General features: G+C 53.7%; 5 protein-coding genes across 5 annotated transcripts; 3 read left to right on the top strand and 2 right to left on the bottom strand.

Annotated features, from left to right (window-relative positions):
- Window positions 1-3,424: 3,424 nt before the first annotated feature.
- BZA05DRAFT_319814 (uncharacterized protein) lies at window positions 3,425-5,024 on the bottom strand (the record flags this gene model as incomplete). The annotated part of the gene is made up of 8 exons (XM_051480429.1): window positions 3,425-3,524; window positions 3,575-3,793; window positions 3,827-3,840; window positions 3,874-3,980; window positions 4,043-4,229; window positions 4,503-4,690; window positions 4,752-4,859; window positions 4,922-5,024. Coding segments are annotated over 8 exons (1,026 nt in total), but the record flags the coding sequence as incomplete, so codon positions are not given.
- Window positions 5,025-7,611: 2,587 nt separating this feature from the next.
- BZA05DRAFT_449320 (uncharacterized protein) lies at window positions 7,612-8,408 on the top strand (the record flags this gene model as incomplete). Its single annotated transcript, XM_051487340.1, has 3 exons — window positions 7,612-7,665; window positions 7,863-8,036; window positions 8,346-8,408. 3 exons carry the CDS (start codon window positions 7,612-7,614, stop codon window positions 8,406-8,408), a joined length of 291 nt encoding a protein of 96 aa, XP_051334924.1.
- A 672-nt stretch (window positions 8,409-9,080) lies between these two features.
- On the top strand, window positions 9,081-10,310 carry BZA05DRAFT_412617 (SNF2 family N-terminal domain-containing protein). The gene is made up of 4 exons (XM_051485120.1): window positions 9,081-9,146; window positions 9,198-9,235; window positions 9,288-9,880; window positions 9,936-10,310. Exons 2-3 carry the CDS (start codon window positions 9,209-9,211, stop codon window positions 9,876-9,878), a joined length of 618 nt encoding a protein of 205 aa, XP_051334923.1. The 5' UTR covers window positions 9,081-9,146; window positions 9,198-9,208; the 3' UTR covers window positions 9,879-9,880; window positions 9,936-10,310.
- Window positions 10,311-12,536: 2,226 nt separating this feature from the next.
- On the bottom strand, window positions 12,537-14,374 carry BZA05DRAFT_360172 (uncharacterized protein). Its single transcript, XM_051481485.1, has 3 exons — window positions 14,050-14,374; window positions 13,391-13,968; window positions 12,537-13,334 (listed from the first exon to the last, which is right to left on the bottom strand). Exons 1-3 carry the CDS (start codon window positions 14,178-14,180, stop codon window positions 13,018-13,020), a joined length of 1,026 nt encoding a protein of 341 aa, XP_051334922.1. The 5' UTR covers window positions 14,181-14,374; the 3' UTR covers window positions 12,537-13,017.
- Window positions 14,375-14,606: 232 nt separating this feature from the next.
- Window positions 14,607-15,025, top strand: BZA05DRAFT_412614 (uncharacterized protein). The gene has a single exon (XM_051485119.1). The coding sequence runs from the start codon at window positions 14,633-14,635 to the stop codon at window positions 14,864-14,866; it is 234 nt and encodes a 77-aa protein (XP_051334921.1). The 5' UTR covers window positions 14,607-14,632; the 3' UTR covers window positions 14,867-15,025.
- The last annotated feature ends 8,443 nt before the right edge of the window (window positions 15,026-23,468 follow it).

Below are 23,468 nucleotides of genomic sequence, written 5' to 3'. Positions count from 1 at the left end.
TTTGCTACCCCACCCCCCTGTTCTACCACACCCCTCAGTAACATGATTGAAACCTCTTTACGCCCATTCATCGCCGCGAGATGGAGTGCTGTCCGACCAATATCATTCTTGGCTTGGATGTCGACACCCAAAGTCAACAGTAACTGGACTGACTCTGGCCCGCTCAGGACTGCGGAATGAAGTAGCGTCTGTCCTTCCTCGTTTTTGCTCTGGATATCGAAGCGATCAGCGTCCAGCAACACTCGCGCAGCCTTCTCATGTCCTTTCAATAGAGCGATGTATAATGCCGAGTTCCCCGCGTTGTCTTTCGCTTGCGTGTTGACCTTTTTCCCGAGCAATAGTTTAAGTGTGGAGTCTCTGCCATAAAATGCTGCGATGTGGAGCGGAGTCCGCCCGGACTTGTCGGTGGCTTCCTTATACACGTTGCAAATGCCCTTGGTCGTTTCCACATGCTTCCCATCAGTATCGTCGATATTGTGCTTAATCTCGTCAGCACCCCGGGTTGTTTCCCCGTCCTTCTTACTGGAACCCTCAGTCTCTTTCTTATCGGTACTCTCACACCCTTGAGCTTCGCTGTCGATATCAAGCAGTAGCTCAACGAGCGCATCGTGACCCCTCGAGACCGCCAGATGGAGTGCCATCATGCCTTCGCAGTCCTTGGCCTTGATGTCGGCATTCTTCTCCGACAGAAATTCCACAGCCTTCCTGTGGCCGTTCAATGCGGCCAGCATGATTGGGGTCCTTTGGCTCTGGTCCTTCGCCTCCAAGTCAGAGCCATCCAACAACAACTTTATACACGCGTGGTCTCCAGTGGTAGCCGCAAGATGGAGAGGTGTCATTTGCTGAAAATCCAGGATGGCCCGCGAAGCGCGAGCCCGCATCAGCAAATCCACGGCGAGGTTATTCTTCGCCAGAGCTGCCCAATGCAGTGGTGTTCGGTTGGTGGCATCTTGAACATCAACCCGTGCCTTTTGCCGCAGTAACGCCTCGACGAACTCGTGTCCATGTTTGGCAGCCCAATGTAGTGGAAATGTCCCGTCTCGTGCGCGAGCCTCGACTTGTGCGCTCTTCACGAGCGACATTCCGGGGGCGGCCTTTCCTTTCCGAGCCGCGTAGTGTAAGGCAGTCCAACCTGATATATCTTGGAGGTCCGTATCAGCGCCCTGCTGTATCAGAGCACTAAAAAAGCCGGTTAGCAAGCGTAATACACCCCAGTGAATAATCTTCGGTAGTCATACTCTACGCAGTTATTATTCCGACATATTGCATAATGCAATGGTGACCACCCCAGGATATCCTGCTCATTCCAGTCTCTGATGCCTTCCTCCGGCTTCCATTGTTTTCCGGAATAGATCTTTTCGTGCAACTCCGAAAACCCAACGGAGGAAGCCATCGGCGTCTCTTTCACTCCGGCGTCCGCCGTATAGGCGAGAAGCTTTTGATATTCTTCCCCTCGGTCCTGGTGTTTGTATATCAAACGTAATGATGCTTGGACTGGTTCGCACACGAGTTCTTTTAGACCTTTTCTCACGTTCACCGCTTGAAGTTCCAACTTCGTCCAGTCCGGGTGGTCTTTAGAGTAGAGTTGCTGAGTATTGACTATCCTCCTCAAGTACTCCACGACGGCGACCGCTGCCTTTAGGGCGAAGGGACACTCGGAAGGCGAGCCGAAATGGTGTGCTACGTGAAGCAATTCCAGATAGATGTCCGTGGACTTCTCCCAATTCAGGACATCCTCGAACTGTTCCAGATTCCGAAGCACCAAGTCGACGGCAGCACCAACTGGAAGCTTGTGCTGCCAGCTCAGCGGGGGAATGATGCAGAGATATGATTCCTCGAGGCTTCTCGTGAGACCAGCGTTTTGTACACCCAGCGCGATCTTGGCAATCACCGTATTCTGAAGTCGGAAATGCCGCCAGGCGGAGGGACGGTTGTGAGCCGTTTCTTGAGAAGCGGCCGACTTCCCGCCGATTCGATCCAATTTCGTCGCGGCCGCCATCATGAAGGCAGTGAAGATGTGCTGCGCGAACAGTAACTCTTTTGGTGTAGTTGTCACTACACCCAGTGAAATCGCTTTGGTATCTCGGGAGGCCTGGTCGAGACCGTTGGAACCGGTGGTCTCCGGACCGGTACCGGAAATCAGTGGGTCCATATCGGCCGGCTTATCGGAGCCAGGAGTCGACCCCGGGTCGTCTAAAGACAAGGTGCGGCATTCGAAGCTGATGAGTTTGAGTCCGTTGCTGCAACCACCTGTGCTCGCGCCGTCATCAAGATTGAAGTTTCCTGGGCAATGGAGGCCGGTGATCCTATGCCTATCTATACGGTAGATGTTGGGTTCTGCATCAGGAGTAGTCGTCTGTTCAGATGATCTCATACTCACTTCCAGAAGTCCGGCAGCGCCACCTGGTACCCACCACCTCAGGTCCCTGCGAAGAAGGAGGGTGTCAGGACCCAGAAATAACATGCTTTGTTTTCGTGGTTTGTGTCGAAGCCAGTTTGTGTCAGGCTTGCCGCTGTCCGACTCGATCTTCGGCGCTGCCTCCTCCGAACCATGGGCATGACGCAGCCAGAGCGATAATAGCGCCTCAATCCGATCGACGTTTGCCAGCCAGAACTTCTTGCCATCCTTATGGACCACTTCTGCTCGAAGGAAGATTTGCTGGTCCTCTGAAGACTTTGATGTAAGGTTGCTTGTGCACGATGTACCACCACTTCCCAGGGCTTCCATGCTACAACCACACCCAATCCGAACATCCAAGGGCCAACTGAACTCTTTTAATAATGTGATTTTCGGTGGAAAAAGCGTGTTCATGACCACTTCGATCGCATTAGCTGCGGCGACTGCGGCGTCGGATGCGGGACCTGTCCACTGGCTAAGTTGACCGACGCGTTGGCGAACATCCACCAGGTCCTGGGCGCTCAGGAGCGCTTCCTGGGGAGTTTTCTGCACTGGATCCGCAGGTCGTTGCCCGACCGACCGGTGAAGCCAGTCAAACAAGCGTTCAAGGATACGATATTGGCCTTGGACTGATGGCGTAGCCGTTCCGTCGGAGTTTTCCTGTACTGTATGCGCATCGGACTTTCGTACAGACGGTTTCCGACCCAGTCGGTTACGTACAGTAAGCGAGGACTGTGGGTTACTGACTTGCTGGCGAGAGGTTGGTCTCGATGTATCAGGGATATCGGGTGCTGGGAAGGAGCACCGTGCTCCTCCTGTTGTATCGGTGGGTACCGACTCTTTACCGGGATCGTTTGTTTTATCAGTAGGTATTCCACCGGTGATGACCCTAAACGTGCGCCATGAATGTTCATCCTCATGAGACTGCATGGCTCGAGTGTTGCTGCGTTTGCTGAAGTGTGACCCGAAGTCGTTCTTGTGTTTCGCTAATTCGGTAGCGAGCCACTCCAACTCGAATTCATTTGCTAACTTTACCGAAGACGGTCGTTTTGCCATTCCGCGACGGAGGAGCGCCCTCACAATTGTCATGAGAATTGTTGCTCCCAATTGTGCTGTTGAAGCCGACCTGCAACTTCAATTAGTCCATCAACTTTTCAAGGTCAAGGCTTTAATCACCAGTGCATGCCCCGCAGACCAATGAATTGGAATATAAACCCCACGACCGAGGTGACTGTTCCCAAGACGGTAAACCCACGCATGAGAGGTGAGGCGTGGGAGTCCGAGTCCTTGTGAGATGGCTGACGGCTGGATGTCCTGACCGTATCGACAGGGCCGTCCGCAATTATCGCATAGGAATCAAACGTTTGGTCGTTGATTACACGGCCTCTTTGTATCCTATTTCGGTCAGTCCTAGCTCACGGTGAAGACGCCCAAGTTATCCGCTCTCACCAGAATATAAAAAGCCTCGCATCCACCATTTCCGAGCGTTTCTCGTATGTATCTTCGTGGGTACTCCGTTCTACGACCGACGCCGCTATAAACATTCCGGTTACAAGTAACAAGGTTCCGATGGAAGTCAGCGCTATTACAATTGGATCAGCATTTCCGCATCACGATTAATCGGAAGTCTGTTTTGTGACTGACGGTACGAGTATTTTTGAACTGTGAGACCAGTCTTGTTGAACTGCAAGTGGGGTGTATAGGCCGCATAGGTGGCCACAACGATCACAGCAGCCTGGCTCAAGACTCCGACCGCGGCAGCCAAGTAGAGCTCCCAGGGCTTCTTCAGGACACTGAGATTCATCGAGATATTCGGAGCATCGTACTTCGACTGTACGTGCATGACATTTTTATCGCCGGCCTCGCCGCCGTCGCCATCATGCGTTCGGGAGAATCGCCCCCGTTGTTCTCTCCAATATTTGACTAGGTACTTGTTCAGCTGATCAATCACCCACTTGCGCCATTGCTCCCACTTCGACGGTTCTTTCGACTTGTTGAAGATGAGCCCAAGGTCTTCGGCTTCCTTGAGGGTGAAAACATGAAACTTCTGCTTGATCTCCGACAGCTCGACATCTCGCACCGTCTCGAAAGTACCACTGTTCACAGTGCCCGATTCCGCAGCCGACGGGCAGCCTGAGTAACAGCTCCGGGTCGACGTACTACCCTCAGCTGACCTCCGCTTTTTGATCTTCTCGAGAAGGTTGTCGGGAACATTCTCGAAATAGAGAAGTTGCTGGATTTGAGGTGATCCCATCACACGAACGATTGCATCACCATTCCAGATCTCGCACACTAAATGCATCAGCCCGAAGCTCCCGGCTCTCACATCGGTTTTTAGTTTCGACCGACCGACCTTCATGAGATGTCGATGACATCAGCTCAACCTCCGCGGCTGCACGGGTCTCCCTCGCTCGACCAATAATTCCACGCAGCCACGATGGCCCGCCGACCCTGATAGCCCCTACGAGAGTCAACCGTGAAGTTTGAACGAGGGCATTGCGCTGGAAACGCGGTGAAGCATACCGACAATGGCGGTGATAACGCCCAAGGGAGCCATTGAGAAGATCAAACTGTCGACCCAGCTAGTGGAGACGCTCATGAACTGCTGGGCGAACCGCTCACCAAAGCTGCGATTTCGTCAGAAGCGGAACATCGAATGCGAGGATGTGAGGGATATCACAGTGCGAGTAGTCTAGGCGAGGACGTCAGCGTGATAAGAAATGATAGGGCAATACGCTGTCCTTACGGCGAGAGATCCGAGACCAAGTTATTATTAAACTCAGCTCCAGCTTGATATTTTTCTTCATCACTGCCGCCGGGCGGCGCGGTCAAAGTAGCAGGTACTACCTGTTCTGGGGCCGCAGCGCCGGCCAGAACCACAACCAGAACCATCGCCAAAATCAATTTCATCAGCGCCATTACAGTGCACAGTCCGGAGATCGTCGAATGCTGTAGTACGGGGTTGTAGTTGTTGAGAGTAAACTCGACTCGGAGGATTCCAGTCAAGAGCAAAGCGAGAGACACCAAGCACCCGGCATGTGGTGTGGGAAACCCCAGGAAACCCCAGGCTGCGCTGATTGTAGGTGTGTAAGCAACATGGATAGATGCCTAGAAGCACACACGGCCAAAACTGAAGGTGACAGCAGAAAAAGAAAAAGAAATCATAGGCTTGCCCGCGACATTCACCAATAAGCCCCCTTTGAATGCGCGCCATCCTTCTGGAACTCCGATCTGCGCTCTGGAGCCTATGCCGAATCTCTGCGCACTCAAGAATCGGCCGATTCAACACCTCTGAGACACAGTTGTCAGTACTCGAAGTACTCCGCTATAGAGCAGTACCGTATTGGAATCCAGAATCCCGTTTGTTGAGATCCGCACAGTCGAGCGTGCCCTTGAGCGGCTCGAATTAGCTGCCGCAATTGGACTGAAACAGACACACGATATTCCCCTAGGGATTATGATTCGCCAGCAATGTGGGCTGCTTATCTTTCATGGCCCCCGGTGCGACCGATGGCGTGCAGGAAGTGACGCCTTTTTAAGGGCTCTTCGCCAATGCCTCTCCAGGCGAACAGGCGTGGCGAGGAAGGGAGCACACACAGAGGAGAGTGTGGGGATGGGGGGTTGGCCGCCTATTTGATAGATGACGATCAAGAAAGAAGAAGTAGAAGAAGAAGAAGAAGGCCCCGCCTTGCCTGTCAACGTTGATACCTACTATACTAGGTATAGTACAAACCACATTCGTTTCTTCCCGCCGGCAACTTGTGGTTGTAGAGAAGAGACTGGTGTTTTGGAAGGAATGTCGCTTGGATGGTCAAGATCGAAGAAATCATATCAGTCACTCGGTTCGGCAGGGTATATTGTGTATGTTACTAAGCAGGAATGAATGTCGCGCCCTCCGCGAGTCCGCAATTTGGTGTGCCCGACCATAGTGCTTCCAAAAGCTGGCGAGACAAACGCGGGTTATCAGTACATCGCGGGTAAATTTGGGAGCACGGAGCGGCAGTGAGGCTGGCTGCTAAAGTAGGCGACGCACTGCAGAGTACCTACCGCCAGATACGCCGAGAGGAATTCGATGGTATGTACGAGATCCTATGTTGAACGAAACGACTTGATCCGTGGGCATATCACAGTCCATGTGGTTTACTGGTCTCCATCATGCACATACGTTTCACAAATTGCCCTCTCCCGTCCCGCCCCCATCATCTTCAGGTTCTTGAGGCTAAGTCGAGACCCGGCCGGCTGGTGACTCCAGAACATGGGGTATCCCAATGGGGCCACAATACTCCGTAGCGGTAGTTGACGACTAGAAACTGAAGCCGCCATGGATCGAGTGTGCAGACCGCAGTCAATTAAAAAGCCGGTAACATCGTTTCGCACAGCGGCCAGAGCAATAATATTTGGCCAATAATCATGCATTCCTCACATGCATGGCCAGGAAGAAAGACCTTTCAGCGGAAGAAGACTCCGATGTATGTCTAGACTCCCTATGACCTTACCTAGCCCTTACAAGCCACGTAGTTATGTACAAGCCACAGATACCAATGCGCGGAACACTCCTGAACTGCTAGTACTATTAGCTACTATTCCAGGTAGCAATCCAACAACCGTGCGAACAGCGCCATAATCACCAGCCAAAAAGCTACCCGCCATAGATACACATAACTGTTGGATTAGCTGGTTATTTAGAGGGAAAGTAAATACATAGCACTAGCAAGCCAGGCCCGAGACCTTTTCGGGGCACCGCGCTGCCGGGTACCAGGCTGCCGGACACCAGACTGCCTAGGTATTCAAACACACCTGATATGGTACTTTATTGAAAGTAGAGGCGGACACATAAAGTATTAGATAGAGGACGGTGCCGACGGCATGAAGACGGTGGGAAAGAATCATCTACACCCAGCCACAGTATCCCGTGATCTTGCCGTATGTACAAGTTTAGTCTAGTGGTCATCATTCATACCCACGCGTGCCGAGAAACCCACGAGTATAAGCCCTTACCCGCTGAAGGTTAAGCATGTAATAGCGTAAAAAATAGGCGAAACCTCTCCTGACGAGCACCTTTGCATGCTCTAGTGAAAGCTTGTACCTTGCATGAATCCGGAGATCTATGTATGGACCAGCCCCTATGTTTCCCCAGGGCTTAAATACACAGGATCCACTGCCATTTGAACGACATCCCCGATCACGTTCTTTCACCGACACTCGCTCACACCATGGCTCGCCTGCAACTCCTCTCTCTCTTCGCCATCCTGGTCGCCGTCGTCGCCGTCAGCGCGAGCCCCTGCAAACCCAACTATCACCCGAAACCGTCGGATCTACCCGCCTGCTGCCCAGAGGGCAAGCCTCCCTCCCTCCCATAACTACGACCATGCGAATAGCGAGCGAACACTGAGACTAATTATCGACCGCAGTTCTGGCGCCGCTATGCGAAAAGTACAATATAAAACTCTGCCCGCGACCCGAGCCCGAGCCCGAGATTCCCACGCCAACTCCCACGCTCACGCCCACCCCGGAGCTGGAGACGCCCACGCCTACCCCGAAGCCGGAGACTCTCACGCCCACGCCTACCCCCGAGCCGGAGACTCCCACTCCTACCCCGGAGCCAGAGACTCCCGCGCCTACACTCACACCCGAGCCAGTGTGCACAATCAGCGGGGAGACCTGCGACATCAACCGCCCCATCCTGTGCTGCTCTTCTTGCTGTGCGCAAATCAGTCTCACTGTCTTTCGTTGCTGTTGAGATCTCAAGACGACGATACGGCCGGAGTGAGGGCTTGCGGATGGTGGGCGGGTGTCGGTAGGTTTCTTGGGGGAGGATATTGTAATGTAACGTATTGTAATGCAGAATGGGGTTTGCGGTGGATAATCGATTACTTACGTAGGCTTGGCTGGTGGCTTTCGATTGGCACAACGTCGTCGTTCGCCCCCCTTGCTATCCGCAATGCAGGTCCTCTGTGTTCATGAATCATCAGGCGCATCAGGACCTGGTGTCATAGTCCCTGGGCTGTAATGTGTTAGAGCGGCATGCAATTCAGCAGTAGACAGTGGCCCAGAGCAGTCCAGATTCTCCTTACCGTCGCCTCTGCCGACAACTTTCAGGAATCACGTCCGACAAAGGCGATTGCGAGTGTTCCGTTATGATTCAACCCAAATTGAAGATCCGGTAGAGTACCGATGACATAACTCGTCGAGCTCTCCGTCCAGGGACATGACCCGACGAAACCGAGATCTGGAAAATCGCCACTGATACCCACACGGCCATGTACGTCAGCCCCGTGGTACTCCACCACCGGCGGGTCCTCCGGGATTGCAACATGGACACGAGCTGCAGCCTGCAGGTACATGGTTACGGCTCATGGGTGCTCGTGGACGCTGGACGCGACAGAAGTTGGATGGCAAGGTGACGTGGAACTGCTATACTTTACTTTACTATTACACTTGTCATCGTGACCGTGCAACGATGCAGCCGAGTGAGACCCAATGCCTGTCAGCCCCTGCTCCGGGCGCTTCAAAGTTCAATCGCGACCAGTCTGGACCCTGGTATGAACAGGCCGCGTATCGATACAGCAGTAAGATTCGTGCTCCAGAGACGCAAGTCAACTCCCTCTTCGAACAAAGACGAAGTGGGATGAGTACATAAGGTGACCGAGTGAGCAGCTGCACCTCCAGCCACCAGCCATCACCAGCCATCACCAGCCATCACCAGCCATCACCACCCATCATCAGCCGGCGATGTTACATCTTATCAGTGAGTAAAACTGTTAGATCACTGGACAGACTCTCTAATCACAGCCCTCAGAATAATCACACATGGTGAGCGGTCACTCAAGCCGACGGGTAGGGTGTGGTCACGTGTGTGTACGCTAATTTTACGCTAACGTCACGCTAGCGCCGATTCGATGCTCTTGGAATGTTTCCACCTATATATTCACCGGTTCGCACGACTCTACTTCCCTCTTCTCTTCTATACACAACATCATCTTCATCTTCTCAGCCAAAAATGGCCCATCTTCTCACTTACCCGCGACTTCGATTCGCATTTTCTTCTTCCGGTCCGAGGACGCCACGAGGTGTCCTTGAGGGAAAGGGCGAATGGAGTTCCGCACGGAATATGTACATCGACCGCAACGACGCACCGAGAAACGACGCACTGATAGTCCTGGACGAGGCCCAAACGATCCGGAGCATTGAGAGCGCGAACTACAACACCGTCGACGCTGTAAAGGCCCATTCCCGCTGGGTACTGACGGGCACGCCTGTAGCGAACGGCCTGATGGATCTGTGGATTCTGATCTGTCTCCTCCAGACCAGGAAGTCATTGGAACATCGGGACACGTTCCGCTCGCTGTGTCCGACCCCTCTCCAGCTGAAGAAGAGGCCCAGGATGACTCAGAAGTCACAAGAGGTGATGAGGGCATACGGTCTTCGCACGAAGAGCATAGATTTTATCCAGCTCAAGATGCCGACGATGACGGCTTGAAGGTACGAGAATTATCACATTCGACACGAGAGGTAGTAGAGGGCTGACAAGTAATAGATATGACTGGTGTTCAGCGGAGGATGGCCGCGGCCACAAAGGATGGTGGCGGCCGGCACAAATACAAAATTCTCGCCGAGTTCGATAACCAAGCGACAGCGGGTGGTGACGACCCCTACGCCCACTGTAATGAATTGCAGAGGGTGGGGATTTATTGGGAGATGAAGGAGGACTGGGGATGGGCATAGGTGGAAGCGGAGGAGAACTGGAGACGGAGGAGGACTGGAGATGTGTAGAGGTGGAAAGCGGAGGAGGACCGGAGATGGGCAGAGGTGGGAAGCGGAGGAGAACTGGAGATGGTTCGAATGCTTGCGGATGATTATAAGTACTTGAGGTGATTCACCGCCGTGGATGACGAATGCCATTACAATTGCTTGAGACGATTCACCGCCATTAATTATGAATGCTATTTTATGATGTGTGATGTATGAGTACCCTTCGTAGCTTCACAGAACCACATTCATAGTTACAGCCACCCGGCCGCGACACCGACCGTTTTGTTTCGTTTCCAGTTCGTTTCTCTCCCAGGTCCCTTGCCGTCTCTCCCTAGCCTTCTCTCCCTAGCCTTCCCTCCCCCTCCCTTGTGTCGTCTGTCGCCACCATGAGAGGAACACATGTGGGATAGATGCAGGATCTGATAAGATAGGAGGATGAGAGGCAAGCCGGGTCGAGTGACACCGAACGTGTAGAGTAGGCAGCGGAGGAGAGCCATGTCATATCAGATGGCTCTTCGAAGTTGAATACAACCTCCACTTCCTCATAGTCTTTCATGTTTCATTTCCGCCGTCTTCCTTCCAGGCATCCAGGATTCTGCCACCTTACCTACACTTCCTGTCCACTGCTCCAAGCGCGCACCTGCCACCTGCCACCGCCGCACTCATCATTCCGCAATCCGCATTTCGGCGGAGGTGCCAATCCTATTATCCCATGTACCCTCTGTACCGGTAGTGTCCAATCATCAATGAAACGGAAGGGGAAGCGGGCGTTTGCGTATCTATCGAGAAGTTTGAGCCCATAGCTGTAACTAAGCGAGGGGAGCGGACGCCGGAAGTTCTCCCTCGAGCGATCACGAACGATCACGACTCACGAGCGATCACGGGCAACTCGCGTGTGAGCGAGAGGTTGGTTCGGCGGGGGAAATGGGAGGGGCGAGGTACTATTATCTATACTACCGGTACCTATAGAGCGTTGAGTGATGCCTCTTCTGGGGGTGATAGATACTCGCGACAGGTGCCTATTCCGCCGCGCCGCCTGTATTTCGCCAGGGCGCTTACTGCCTAAGTACTGGCACTTCCCCACGATTGAGGCAGCTCGACGACGGTAGCGATATCAGCTATCATCTATCCATCATCCATCCATCATCTATTTGGAATTGGCGATGTCGCAAATCTCCGGGCTGTTTCAACATTCAACATTCAACGATCTCGCGAGTCGCGAGTGGTGATTGCCTGCTTCGAGTTCCAAGTTCCACGTTGCAAGTTCCAGCTTTTCTGTCGGTGTCGCGAATCGCGATATTCCCTTGGTTACCAATTCTACTGGTATGTAGCCAGACGAGATTCGGCAGTACCGAGTGCGGTTTCGCAAGCTGTCGCAACTCGTCGCCGCTCGCGACTCACGACTCACGAGATCTGTTTATTGATCGCCAACAGTCGCGCGACTCGCGATTCGCGCACCAACGGTCGTCGAGCTCACCCACTCACTCATTCGCTCATTCACTCATTCACTCATGCATGGTAGGTGAAGTATGTGGAGTAGGGCACAGACACCTCCCCTCCGACCTCCCACCTCCGACCTCCCCTCCGACCTCCCCTCCGTTCCTCTCCCACACAAACTCCCAGTCTCCCACTCTAGAGCACTGCACCCTGCCATCGAGCGACGACACTCGGAGATTGGTCAACCATCCCTGCCACCCGCCACCACACCCAGCAGCACAGCCCCTTGTCGACTTCAGGAACCAGCCCAGGCACAGGAACAGGAACAGGCCCAAGAACCACAACAGGCAGAGGAACAGGAACCGCAAGAAAGGAAAGAAAGAAAGAAGAAAAAAGGGGCTTCCACTCAACACGCCGATTCGACTCGACTGCACACCCCTCCACAACGTCGTCGTCGTCGTCGTCAGGTCATGCGTCACGCTGTCAGCGCGCGCAGAGTATTCCCTACCTACTTACTTCCTCGCTCGCGAATCTGCGAGAATCTGCGAGACGGCGAGTGGCGCTCGCTGCAAATTTCGGTTGCGATTGCGAGGGTCGGCGTGGTGTGATTGTAACGGTTTTTTCTTTCTTTTCGTGGCGTGCAGTTCAGCTCAGCTCTGTTCTGCTCAATGAGGTTTCTGGGAGTGGAGGGAGGGAGGGGGAGGGGCGTGGGTGGATTGATTGACTGGCTGGCTGGCCGCCTGGCTGCCGCGACTCGCGAGCAGTGAGGAGCGTGGCTATCAGACAGCTGGACAGATGGTCGGTTCGACGGAGAGAAGGTTCGACGGTTCGACGGAAGATGGTGCTTTGTTGCTATCAACGACGTGCGACTCGCGAGGCATAGCCTTGGTCTCTCTGTGTCTCGGAGTCTCGGCAACGGAGTCGTGGCCGTTTGCGAGCATGCCACTTTTCTCTGTCTGTCAAGCTCAACAGCTCAGTTCATGCACACAACACAATCACACACATCACCAGATTCACAGCGAACATGACGAGAACGAAACCATTTACAACTGCCAACGACCGCTCGAATCCGCATTCCCTCCTCTCTATCTGACCTGACCTAGTAACCAGTGACCACCACCACACACTATAAATATCTGTATATATGAACGTCGAAGCAGAGAAAAAAAGAAAAAGGAAAAAGAAAAAAAAGCATGGAAAGCCGTTCCGTCCCGTCAAATACATTCACAGCGCGCAAAAACAAGGGAATCAGAGCGCCGTGAAGAAGCAACAAAACCAAAGCATTTCCAATTCGGACCAAAATACACATGTGAAGCGAAAAAAAGACATATTTTCCGAGATCCCCAACAAATCACAATCAAACAATTCCTAGCAAGACAGTACACAACAAGACACAAACAGCAGACTACTCATGACACAACACAGAACGCTTAGTTCTTGTGGTTGTGGCGGCGGTGCTTGCGGTGCTGGGTGAGCACGTCGCGCTTGGTAGTGGCGGCGGCTCCCTTCTTGCAGTCGAACGCACCGGAGAACGGGCACTTGCCGGTGGTGTCGTAGTCGAAGCAGTTGACCTGGTCGGCGTTCATGTACCAGCAGGGGGGGCAGTCTGTTCCAGTGCACTTCATCGCGTCGGTGGCCATGCCGCCCTTGTAGCAAGTCTTGGAGCAGATCTCGGTGGCAGTCTTCTTGGTGGCGGCCTCCTTGTCGTAGCCGGCCTTGTTGCACAGGATGTCGGTGTTCACCTCGTCTGGAAGTATGTTAGTAATGACTCGCGGAGGAACGAGGGCGGATTGCGGAGCTTACCAGTGAAGGTAGAGTTCTCGATCTGGATGTCGAAGCAAGTACCCCACGCGTTGTCCCAGCTGGAGTCGTACACGTTGGCGTCACCCTTCTCACCGTCGACGAGCGACTCCTTCCACGCCCACGACCAGACCATCATGTGGCGACCGTTCTGGATCTTCTCGGGCAGGACGAACGAGAAGTAGTTGGCCTTCTCGTTCATGGTGTTACCGTTGATCTCGGTGACGGCGTCGCCCGAGAAGTTACCCTGAGCACCGGGGATCCAGTACTCCTCGGTCAGATCGGTAGCGTGCACGATCTCAGTCTCGGGCTTTCCGGCCCAGAAGATGCGGACGAGACCGGGGTCGCGGTGGTTGGGCGAGCCAATGTCCCACCGGGAGTGACCGTTGCCCCAGAAGCGCATCAACAGAGTGTCGCCGGGAGACGCGGTCGCCATGGGCGCGCCGGCCGCCTGGCCCGCAGTCCGCTGTCCATCGCGGCAAGCGTATTCGGTGTTGAAGTTGTAAGAGTAGTAGGACGACTCCGAGATCCAGTCACCGTTGTGGACCTTGTTGCGAGGGTATCCGTTGCAGGTTTGCACGCTAAGAGGAAAGTGTCAGCGGGATGTCTCTCCTTCGTAAACTTCTCGTTTCCGAGAAGGTTGGGGGGAAGCTTCTGCTTACAGTGTGTCGCTAGGGTGGGACTTAGCGTAGTCCTTGTTCTTGACTACGGTGTCGACACACTCCAACCAGGAGTGGGCGGCGACAGAGCTGACCAAGAGGCCCATGAGGGTGGAGAGAGTGAGGAGCTGCATCGTGAATATTATTTAACGGTGTGTGTGCGTAGAGAGTGAAGGTTGATTGTTGAGTGTTGTTGTTGTGGTTGGGAGTGTTGTCGGGGGTTAAATAAGTAGCGGCGACGACGGCGAAAACGAGAGTGGGCGACTTCTAAAAGCTCAAGGAAGGAATATTGAAAGAGCGAAATTCCAAAGGCTTTCTGTGTGTGAGGGTGAGGAAGGAAGAGAAAAGTTGGGCTCGGGGTCGGGGGGAAGGCTCTCTAAAGTATTCCCGTCCTTGGCCCCATTCACCACACCTGGGGGGGTCTGCGACGAGCGGACCCCTTCCCACCAATAATTGTGATTACTCTAGTTGCTAGCCGGCTGGTTAGCTCACCCCCCTCTCCCTCCCACCTCGCACCTCCCTCCTCCTCCCCTTGCCCCTCCCTTGCCCCTCCCTTGCCCCTCCCCTTCGCGATTCAACCTACTCCATGCGGTGTGCGTGTGCTGTGTGTGTGCTTGCTGTGTGTGTACTCTGGATACATGTCTACTTGCTGATACCCAATTCTGCTAGCAGGTCTTCCGTGCTCGGCTGGATACCTTCTCTCCTCTGGTACACACGCCAGAGTCTCGATTGCCGCTTCTCCTCCAGTCTAGCGCTACTTGTGGCAGTGCTGGTTAGCCACCCTACTCCACTCTTCTCTACCGACTCTCCTCGCCTCTAGCAAGTCGCGATCCTCTGCTCGGGCCCAGCGTTCTGTACTCTACAGAGACAGAGAAGAGCGAGAAGCAGGAGTTGCGGAGACGCAGAGTTTGGAAACCTGTTGCGACAAGCGTGCGGTTGTGCAAATTTGTGCGGGCAAGGGAGGGAGGGGCCGGGGAGGGACCGGGGGCGAGTTGCAGCAACAAGGGGCAAGAAGCCCCGGGCTAACCAAGCAGCCAACCCAGCGTGCTGAGAGGAGAATCGGTCGGCACAGGGGTCGGCTACAGCAGGCAAGCAAGCAGGCAAGTACGAGCACGCCAACGTTTCATATTTACTACGCCCGGTCCTGGGTGGATGGATGGCCCATGGGACATCGACACGCCCGTTCGCCACGATGACTGCGGCTGCCGTTTCCCTACGACGTGAAGGATTGCTGCTTGCTTGCCGGAACCCCAGCGGTATCACCAGCTGCCAGCTATGCACTCACTCGGAGGCTGTCACTCAATCCAGGTATCCATATACCTACCCTACCGTACTTACCGACCGGTGTGAGTCCACCGCAGTGTCGGGGCACAGTGGCTGCGATACGTACACACGCGGCTCCATAGGCCACGCATACTCGACCCAGTGCCCTGCCGTGGTTACCGTACGCGCTGCTGCCCTCCAACTTCTCGATTGACCCTATTATGCGAGGGTGTGTACCTATACCATCATAGTAGTATACTCTCGATAGTATCGTACCTCTCACTCCATCAATCTCTTCATTTCGTTCGGTCGGACATGCGCCACCCACTACTACTCGGCCTGGTATTTACACAAGGAAGATGGACCACGCACTGCGACGTCCTCACTCTCTCTAGAGTGACGGAATCTACTCTCTTCTAGGTACTCCATAGTACATTCTCTTCTACCGGTACGAGATATCCTCTCCCCCGGCGTAAGGCACGGACTGCATCAATCTCCACGCAGGTACCGAATTCTCTGGTGTGTCCCTTCCCTTCCATGCAGGAACGAAGGGAACGCGCACACCCGAATGCCATGGCCACGTTTGCCCACTTCGGGAATCCCCGCTTGTTCCCCCCACCCCTTTTTCTTCTTCTTCTTCTTCTTCTTCTTCTTCGGCGATGCGTGCGAGAGAAAGAGAAAGAGAGATATCGACTTTTTCCGCCCGCCGCCACGACGCTCAGCGACGGAAAAGACGCCGCATACATAATTTCTTACATACCCAAGTACATCTTTCTTGGCTCTGCTAGTTAGTGACTCGTGGTTACCGGTATTCCGTACCAGTTGGTTACAGCCTTGTGGAATCAAATAACTGTCACAGCCCTACATATCTCCCGTGCTCGGAAACCGAATGCCAGCGCAGTCCATGACTCCATATCGTACATGGAAGCGTCGTATCGACGAGTCACGACAGCTGCCAGCTGAGCCTGCATGCGCGGTCGTGCCCGTGGTTGGTTACGTAAGTCTCGCCCGTCCCGCCAAAACATCAGCGCGGAGAAGCGGCATCTGGTACTCTGCATAGGGAGTTAAGCGGAAGCGAGTGATAGTGCATCGGACGGTGCCGCCGCCGTAGTGATGGTTGGTTGGTTAAGGTACCACGGACCTCGACTTTGGCTTTCACCGCTTCACCGCTTCACCGCTTCACCGCTTGACCGCTTGAGGGCGCCCACGGCGCACGTGAGCGATTGTGAATGGGTGAAAAAGTGAAAGGATGGACTTTGACGCCTTGAAGCCGCGAGCGAGCCCGGCTGGTAAGTGCGTTGACGATACGATACGATTATACATTTTCTGTGGAGGGCTGGGGCTGTCGGTGGTCACCGTCGGTCACTGTGGAGCTGTCGGCAGTTGGCCTGCGTCGCCGCCCACGACAGGGCCCACGACAGGACTCTGGAACAGTGGAACAATGAAACTAAGCTCTGTGGCGGTCGCAGGTACTCTACATACATCTGTATAACTCTACCGGCAGTAAGCAACCAGCAACCAGCAACCAGTTCCCAGCACGGCGGGAGTGGATCGCATCGCGATTAGATACCGTACATGTATCCATCAGGCATCTACCGAATATTCCTCATGTTCTTTCTTTCCTTCCTTCTTCCCTTTTTTCCTTTTTTCCTATTTTTTCCTTCCTTTCTGCCCCACCATCTGCATTGCATGCTGCATGCACCTCCAACTCTTGCGCCGTTAGATATGATGGATCCCATGAAACCGCATGCCGCATGCGCGCCGGCACAGGAAGCAGGAGAAACTTTTTCGCGGCCGGCCCGCGGCGGTAAGAGGAGAGTAGAGTAGAGTAGGTAAGCTGACGACGACGGTGTTGGTGACGACAATGATTATGGTGATGAGGAGGATCTACACATCTCGTAGAGATGGGTAGGTTTTGCGTATTTTTCTTTACCGACCGACCCGGCGACGACCCGGCAGCCCCTCGCGAGTCGAGACGGTTCACAGTTCAACTTCCAGTTTCCGCCCCACCGGGCGCTAATGAACCAACCAACCAGCCAACCAACCAACCAACCAAAACCTCGCCCAGCACGCACCTCTGCGTCCACAGTCCAGCCTGTCCTGCCTGCCTGCCGCGCTATGATATGCATCTACTCTACTTTCCATTCCGAACCCTAACCTCCGCCCAGTAGAGCGGGTGCCAGGTGGTGTACCTGGTATAAATAATAGTGTATATTTTGGCCGCGTGGAGTATAATTCCGGAAACAGCGGAAGCGAGAGGGGAGACGAGACGAGTGCGAGACGAGACGAGCGGGATGAAAGCGGGCTGGTGGTGGTGGTGGTGGTGGTGGTGGTGATGGTGGGGAAACTTGAAAGGGGGGATGGGAAGTTGGAACTGGGAACTGGCCCTGTGGAACTGGGAACTGGGCCTGTGGAGCTGGCCTTGTGGAGATGAAGGAGGTGAGCTCGAGCTCGACGGCTGCAGTAGTCTGGGTGCTAGGTATACCTACCATATGCTAGAGCAGTAGTTAGTAGTATCCACAGCTTTAGGACTCGGGAGTCGGGAGGCCATCCTCAGCCTCAGCAGATATTCAATCAAAGTGGAGACACCTGGAGTAGGTATGTAGATTCCCAATCGCATCTCAGCCAGTGGCCACCAGGACGACACCAGTGCCGTGAGCTTGAGATCTCGAGAGTTGAAATGTACTTAGGTACTCCATGGGTATATGTCGTGCATCAGCTGTAGCTATAGCTATACCTAGCTAAAGCCGGAGGTTCGCTGAACCGTGGAAACCGAAAAGCTTACTCGGGAGTCGGGTACATACATATCTAGTCAACTATCCAAGTATACGTATAGATAGCCGTGTGTAGATCAGGCCGGCCATCTGGTACATATCAAGCCCAGCCCTGAGCCCAGCCCACTGAGCCCAGTCCAGCGAACCGATTGATTGATGATTGATCTCCACGAGCGAAGCTTTCTAGATATGTATGTCCCCGAGTGGATTATCGGGATGTACGCGAAGGAAGGGGAGGAAGGGAGGCCCGAGGGAGGGGTGACGCCGAAAGCTGAGATTCAACTACCCACCTACCTACCCACCTACCACCTAGGTCGCAGGTGCTCCGAGCGTCGTCGTCGCCGCCGGAGGAACCCTTATCCTTGTTTCCTTGCTCGTCTGTTCAGTTCACCGCGCTGCACCTTGGTACCTACCTACATAGATATCTGCATAGTCTCGGACTCTCGGCGGCGGCATGCGGCGTGCGTGCGACATGGCATGGCATGGCATGGTTTTTCGGGACCACGGCGACGACAACTCGACAACTCGACGACGGCGGCGGCGGTGTCATGTCATGCCATCTGATAATGACATGCCATGCCAGCTGATCTGATCGTGATATATCAGTCGTGACATGACCTGCGACCCACCGCATCACTCGGGACAGAGGAAATCTCGAGGTTGATGGGGGGGGGGGGAGGGGTTTGTTGCTTGCTTGCTACCACTCTACTCTATAGGCACCCACTCTGGCTCACCGGTCATGATTGATCCTCGCCGAGTAACCATCTATCTACCATGTAGATATAGTAGTTACGCACCCGCACCCCCAATCCTCGTCCGCGTCCGAGTTTGACGTGTGTGAATGTTTATATATATGTGTGTGGCTCAATACAGGGAAACCGAAGCGACGCCTCCTCGTCGCCTCGACGACTCCATCCATCGCTGGAATACTAATACCAATAAATACCAAAACCGTAAATTGCATTATTCGTTTCCCTAGGGCCTGCTGCGGTCGCGGATCGTATGTGTACCTACTCTATACCTACTCTATACCCACTCTATTACCTGGATAGATAGGTATGTGCCTGCATAGATTGTGGGCTTTTGATTGCTGTCGTCTACCTACTCTAACTACCTAGGTATTCATCTAGGTAGATTCTCTGCCGAGTGCCCATCCTCTCCTTGAAACATCCATATCTAAAAGACTATCTATTGACGGGCTGACCTGAAGGCTGAAATTGTGTCCTTGTTGCTTTCGCGTCCCTGCTCGGTCTATCCCCGCAAACCCGCGCGCGTCGTCGTTGCGGAAAACAGAAAGAAGAAGGGGGAAAAAATTCATAGATATGTAGGAGCGCAGGCGGTATTGACGTTTGTCTCCTATGCTCGATGGGCTTAATTACCTCCGGTGCAGCCTTGCAGGGAAGCACGCATTGCCGGCGACGTAATCAATTACATATCAGCAGGCAATACCTGTACATACGGCGCCGCGTTCGTATTCGTGTTCGTGTGCTCGAGACCGGTAGAATGCCGAGAATCTGAGCATGGCCGAACTCCGAACTCGAGGCGTCCGAGGGTAGGATCCGCTCGAGAGATCCGGGTAGGCGAGGCGGGTAGGTCGGGCGGGTGGACTCGGTCAGATATCATGGTGTGGGGCTGGATACACTTACTGTGTAATACCAAGGTATGTAGGTAGTGGACGGTTTTAAAGAATCCTGATGGCGGGAATATGGTGCTTACAATAGTATACTGACTGGCCATAGGTATGTAAGCATGTCAGATTCATGACTCATGAGCGGGCACTGTGGGGTTGGAGTCTGCACAGTGGACACCGGCGTGCCGCGTGCGACTGTTAATCCACGACGCCGTCTGAGCATGCAGCACGATGGCCCTCGGGCTATGTACTATCTAGTATTTAGTTGATTGAACTCGTATATAGTACTCTATTGGACCACAATATCGAGTTTTATGTGCAATGAAATCCTACCTGTCCGTCCAAGCGTTTGCTTGTTTATTTGATCATGCGGTTGGGCCTAGCTGGACCATGGCAGTACTATGCGCATCCCCCATCCCGTCCGCAGGCTACAGCATATCCTTGAGCTGAAGCCTAAGAGACGGTTCGATGCAGTCACTGGCGGCGTCTGCCTGGCGACTCCTCATCCAAAGGTTCAAGGCGGTTCAAAGCATGAGCAATCACTCGGAAGTGATATCCTGTGACTTGCTGCAGACTATTGCGTCGCTGCGTCGCTGCGTCGTTGTCTCTACAATCCAGATAGGTAAGCCGAGTGTGAGTACCTATGCCGAAGCAAGCGAGACACCAAGGTTCTCTATGGTTGCACCTCTGCATGCCAGTAATTGAATTTGCAATTACGCAGACAATCTGCGAGATCTTCAACGGATACAGAACACGATCGTGCCCCAGTTCCCCAAGAATGCCAGTGGGACCAAACAAACAAACAATCAAACCACCTCAACTACTCCATTGCACATTCCGTAAAGCTCTACTATAAGTTACAACCCCTGGGTGAAAACCATCACCACTCCGACACGCCGACGAACGCAATTCCCCGGCTCTAGGCGGAAGCGACAAAAACCGCGCAAGTCAGCAACCGCTCGGACCACACCCGGCGAGGCAGTACCTACCGCGTCTGGGATGTCCACCGCTGGTTATTTACAGTTGAAACTTGAAACTTGAAACCTGTGCAACATCAATCGTATGTATTTACCTGAGAAAATAGGTACACGACATGATGTCGACATTGATATCCCGACCGGAAACGATGCGGTAATCAGATCATCATGGTGGCAAGGCTATAAATACTTGCCTATGTAAAGTTCACATAAGCCGAACTCCGGCTGCGGTGCAAGGCAGACGGCAGTACCGGTATCACATACCTACATACATAGTCGTATCTACCGGTGACCGACCGGGATCGATGGGTGCGAGTGATACAGTGATACACGGACATGGCTACCTCTGCGCCCGCCCCGCCGCGGCACCGGTTTCGTTGCCGTGCGGTAATCGGATACTCTGGGATAGGTATGGATAACAGGTATCCGCACCACCGAGATCTCACAATGCCGGTTATCGCCGTGATCTCAGGCCGAGTCGAACTGCGGCCTGCGGGTAGATGCAGCATCACGAGACATCGGCAGTACCGGGCTGTGGCGGGATAGATCGCGATGTTTACGGTGGGGGTTAGGCGCCGGCCCCGAGATCGCACTGTCAGCATGGAATCCGGGCCGCGCGAGATACTTGGAATGCCGTACCTGCATATATATACTCCCTGAGATTCCTATTACCGGTCTGGATGGGAGATGTGGCTAATAGGAGATGCTATTGAAAACATCCGCCGCAAGCAGAAGCAAGGAAATCCAGGCCCCAGTCAAACATGCGGGATTCACGGAACAAGGGAGAGCTATCTCAGGAAGGATGAAAGGGACGCGAAGGTCACGTGATAAACGGAAGAAGCGCATGTGAAGGCGAGTGATAGGGTGTGTGGCTGGCCGCGGGAGCCGACCCTCGGATTACCGGTATGTAGTCTGTTTCGGGCAGCATAATTTGGTGTTATGTCACGGAGAGCTACATATCTAAGGAAGATTCTGAGCAGTAATTAGAGGCAACTCTTTTCACATCACACTTTCTTTGAGTCCGGCAGTCCCGCACATCACTGAGCAAGTGAAACTTAAAGATTAAGGAAACGCTCGCAGCAAGAAAACCATAAACCTCCAAATAAAACCCCGAAGTATCAAGGAAATTAAGAAACGAAATCTCAACCGCTTTTTGGATCAATATCCGGATCCTGGGGCAAATCTGGGATTTCCGAGCCGGGAGTGGAAGCCGATCCACTGCCGGAAGCTGATGCTGGAGGGCGCTCGGAGTCTACCTTCAACCCATTATCAAACCCCGCTTTCGCCTCTGCAGGTAGCCTCGCCTCCTTCGCGGGTTCGTCTTCTCCGGCCCCTCGGGCCTGTGGAGACCCTTCGGAATCTTCCGCACTATCATATTCGGGTAGTTCATGAACGGTAGAGTCGATAATATCCTCATGTATGTCCATCGGAGACTCAGGCACGTCGGCAATATCCTCAGGTGTGTCCATCGGAGAGTCAGGCGCAGAGTCGACGGCGATTCCCCCGATCCACTGTGCAATGCGCGAAATCTCATCGGCTGCAACGGTTCCATGTTTCAATGCTTTGTCCGCTGCCGTTTTGAACTTCTTCCCGTCAACAGCGGCTGGTGTATATCGGAACGGCTTTGCTCCGAAGTTTGCCGTGATGTGGCACCCCCGAGCCGACATCCCGATGATCGGAAACAGCTGACCGAAAATTTCACTATGCGCAATACCTTGATTCTCACGCTCAGTGTAAGCGAAATTGGAGCGTTGGGATGTTCTAGGTGCCGGCGATCTTACCTAGATGTTCTCCATTTTTGGTATAGAATAGACTCCCCCCTTCGTCCACACCACAACCGACGGTATCCCCAACTCCGTATGTCTGGCTATAGTCGTCCCCAAAGCTTGCGGTCCCAGCAAACTTTTTCCCGTCGTCTCCGTGGTATCCCCACGAGCCGTTGAACCAGCCAGGCATCAGATCAAAGCTAGGTATTCCCCCGCGGCAGAGACCTATACCAATGATCCTGAGCAGTTTCCAGTCAGCCTCGCTTGCCGTTCAGCATTGTGTAAGGCGCTACCTACGAATCATCACTGATATAAATCACTTTGATTTCGAAATACGCCGAAGCATTGAAAGATTCAGTTCCTCCCCAGGGGGTGCCGTCCTCGGAAGGACGCGAAGGTGGAGGCGGAAATGGATGATCGGCTCGGCCGAGAATGCATTGGTTACGTGAAGAAAGCGGGGCGGGGAGGATAGAGTCGAGGCCGTCATTTTCCACTCGGATTTCTGGATTTTTGTGCTTGGTACTCCAAGCTTTCGGTGGGATAGTAGCGGTCGTTGATGAGGTGGCGGCGTGCGCTATGTGACTGATACTAGAGCGGCTCCGGAGAAGCGTGCGAATCTCTTCTCGTGTTTGTGCGAGAAGTTCAATGGTCCAACCGTGTTCGTCCGTGTAGGAAATTTCGGCTCCGAATTTCAATAATAGCTTCACAACTTCCGAGGTGGAGGGGTTTTCGTAGCCTTCAGCGAGCATTGTGAAGAGAGGTGTCCTCCCACTTTCGTCGCAGATATTTGCTTGAGCCCCGCCCTTGAGTAGTAACTCCGCAGAATCAGCGTCTCCTTTGACGCAAGCAGTGTGGAGTGCAGTATTCCCAACGTTGTTTCGCTTGCTCAAGAGGGCGGGGGTGCTGATCTTGTCGATGAGGAAAGTGATGATGCTCTTGTGTCCGCCCATCACCGCATAGTGTAGGGCAGTGTTTCCATCGCTGTCTGTGCTATCGATGGAAGCACCCATGT

Source organism: Tricharina praecox (assembly GCF_024521635.1).
Source record: "Tricharina praecox strain CBS 144465 chromosome Unknown BZA05scaffold_43, whole genome shotgun sequence".
NCBI classification, from domain to species: Eukaryota; Fungi; Ascomycota; class Pezizomycetes; order Pezizales; family Pyronemataceae; genus Tricharina; species Tricharina praecox.
Note: the sequence above shows the minus strand (reverse complement) of the source record. Positions and strands in the feature narration are given on the sequence as shown.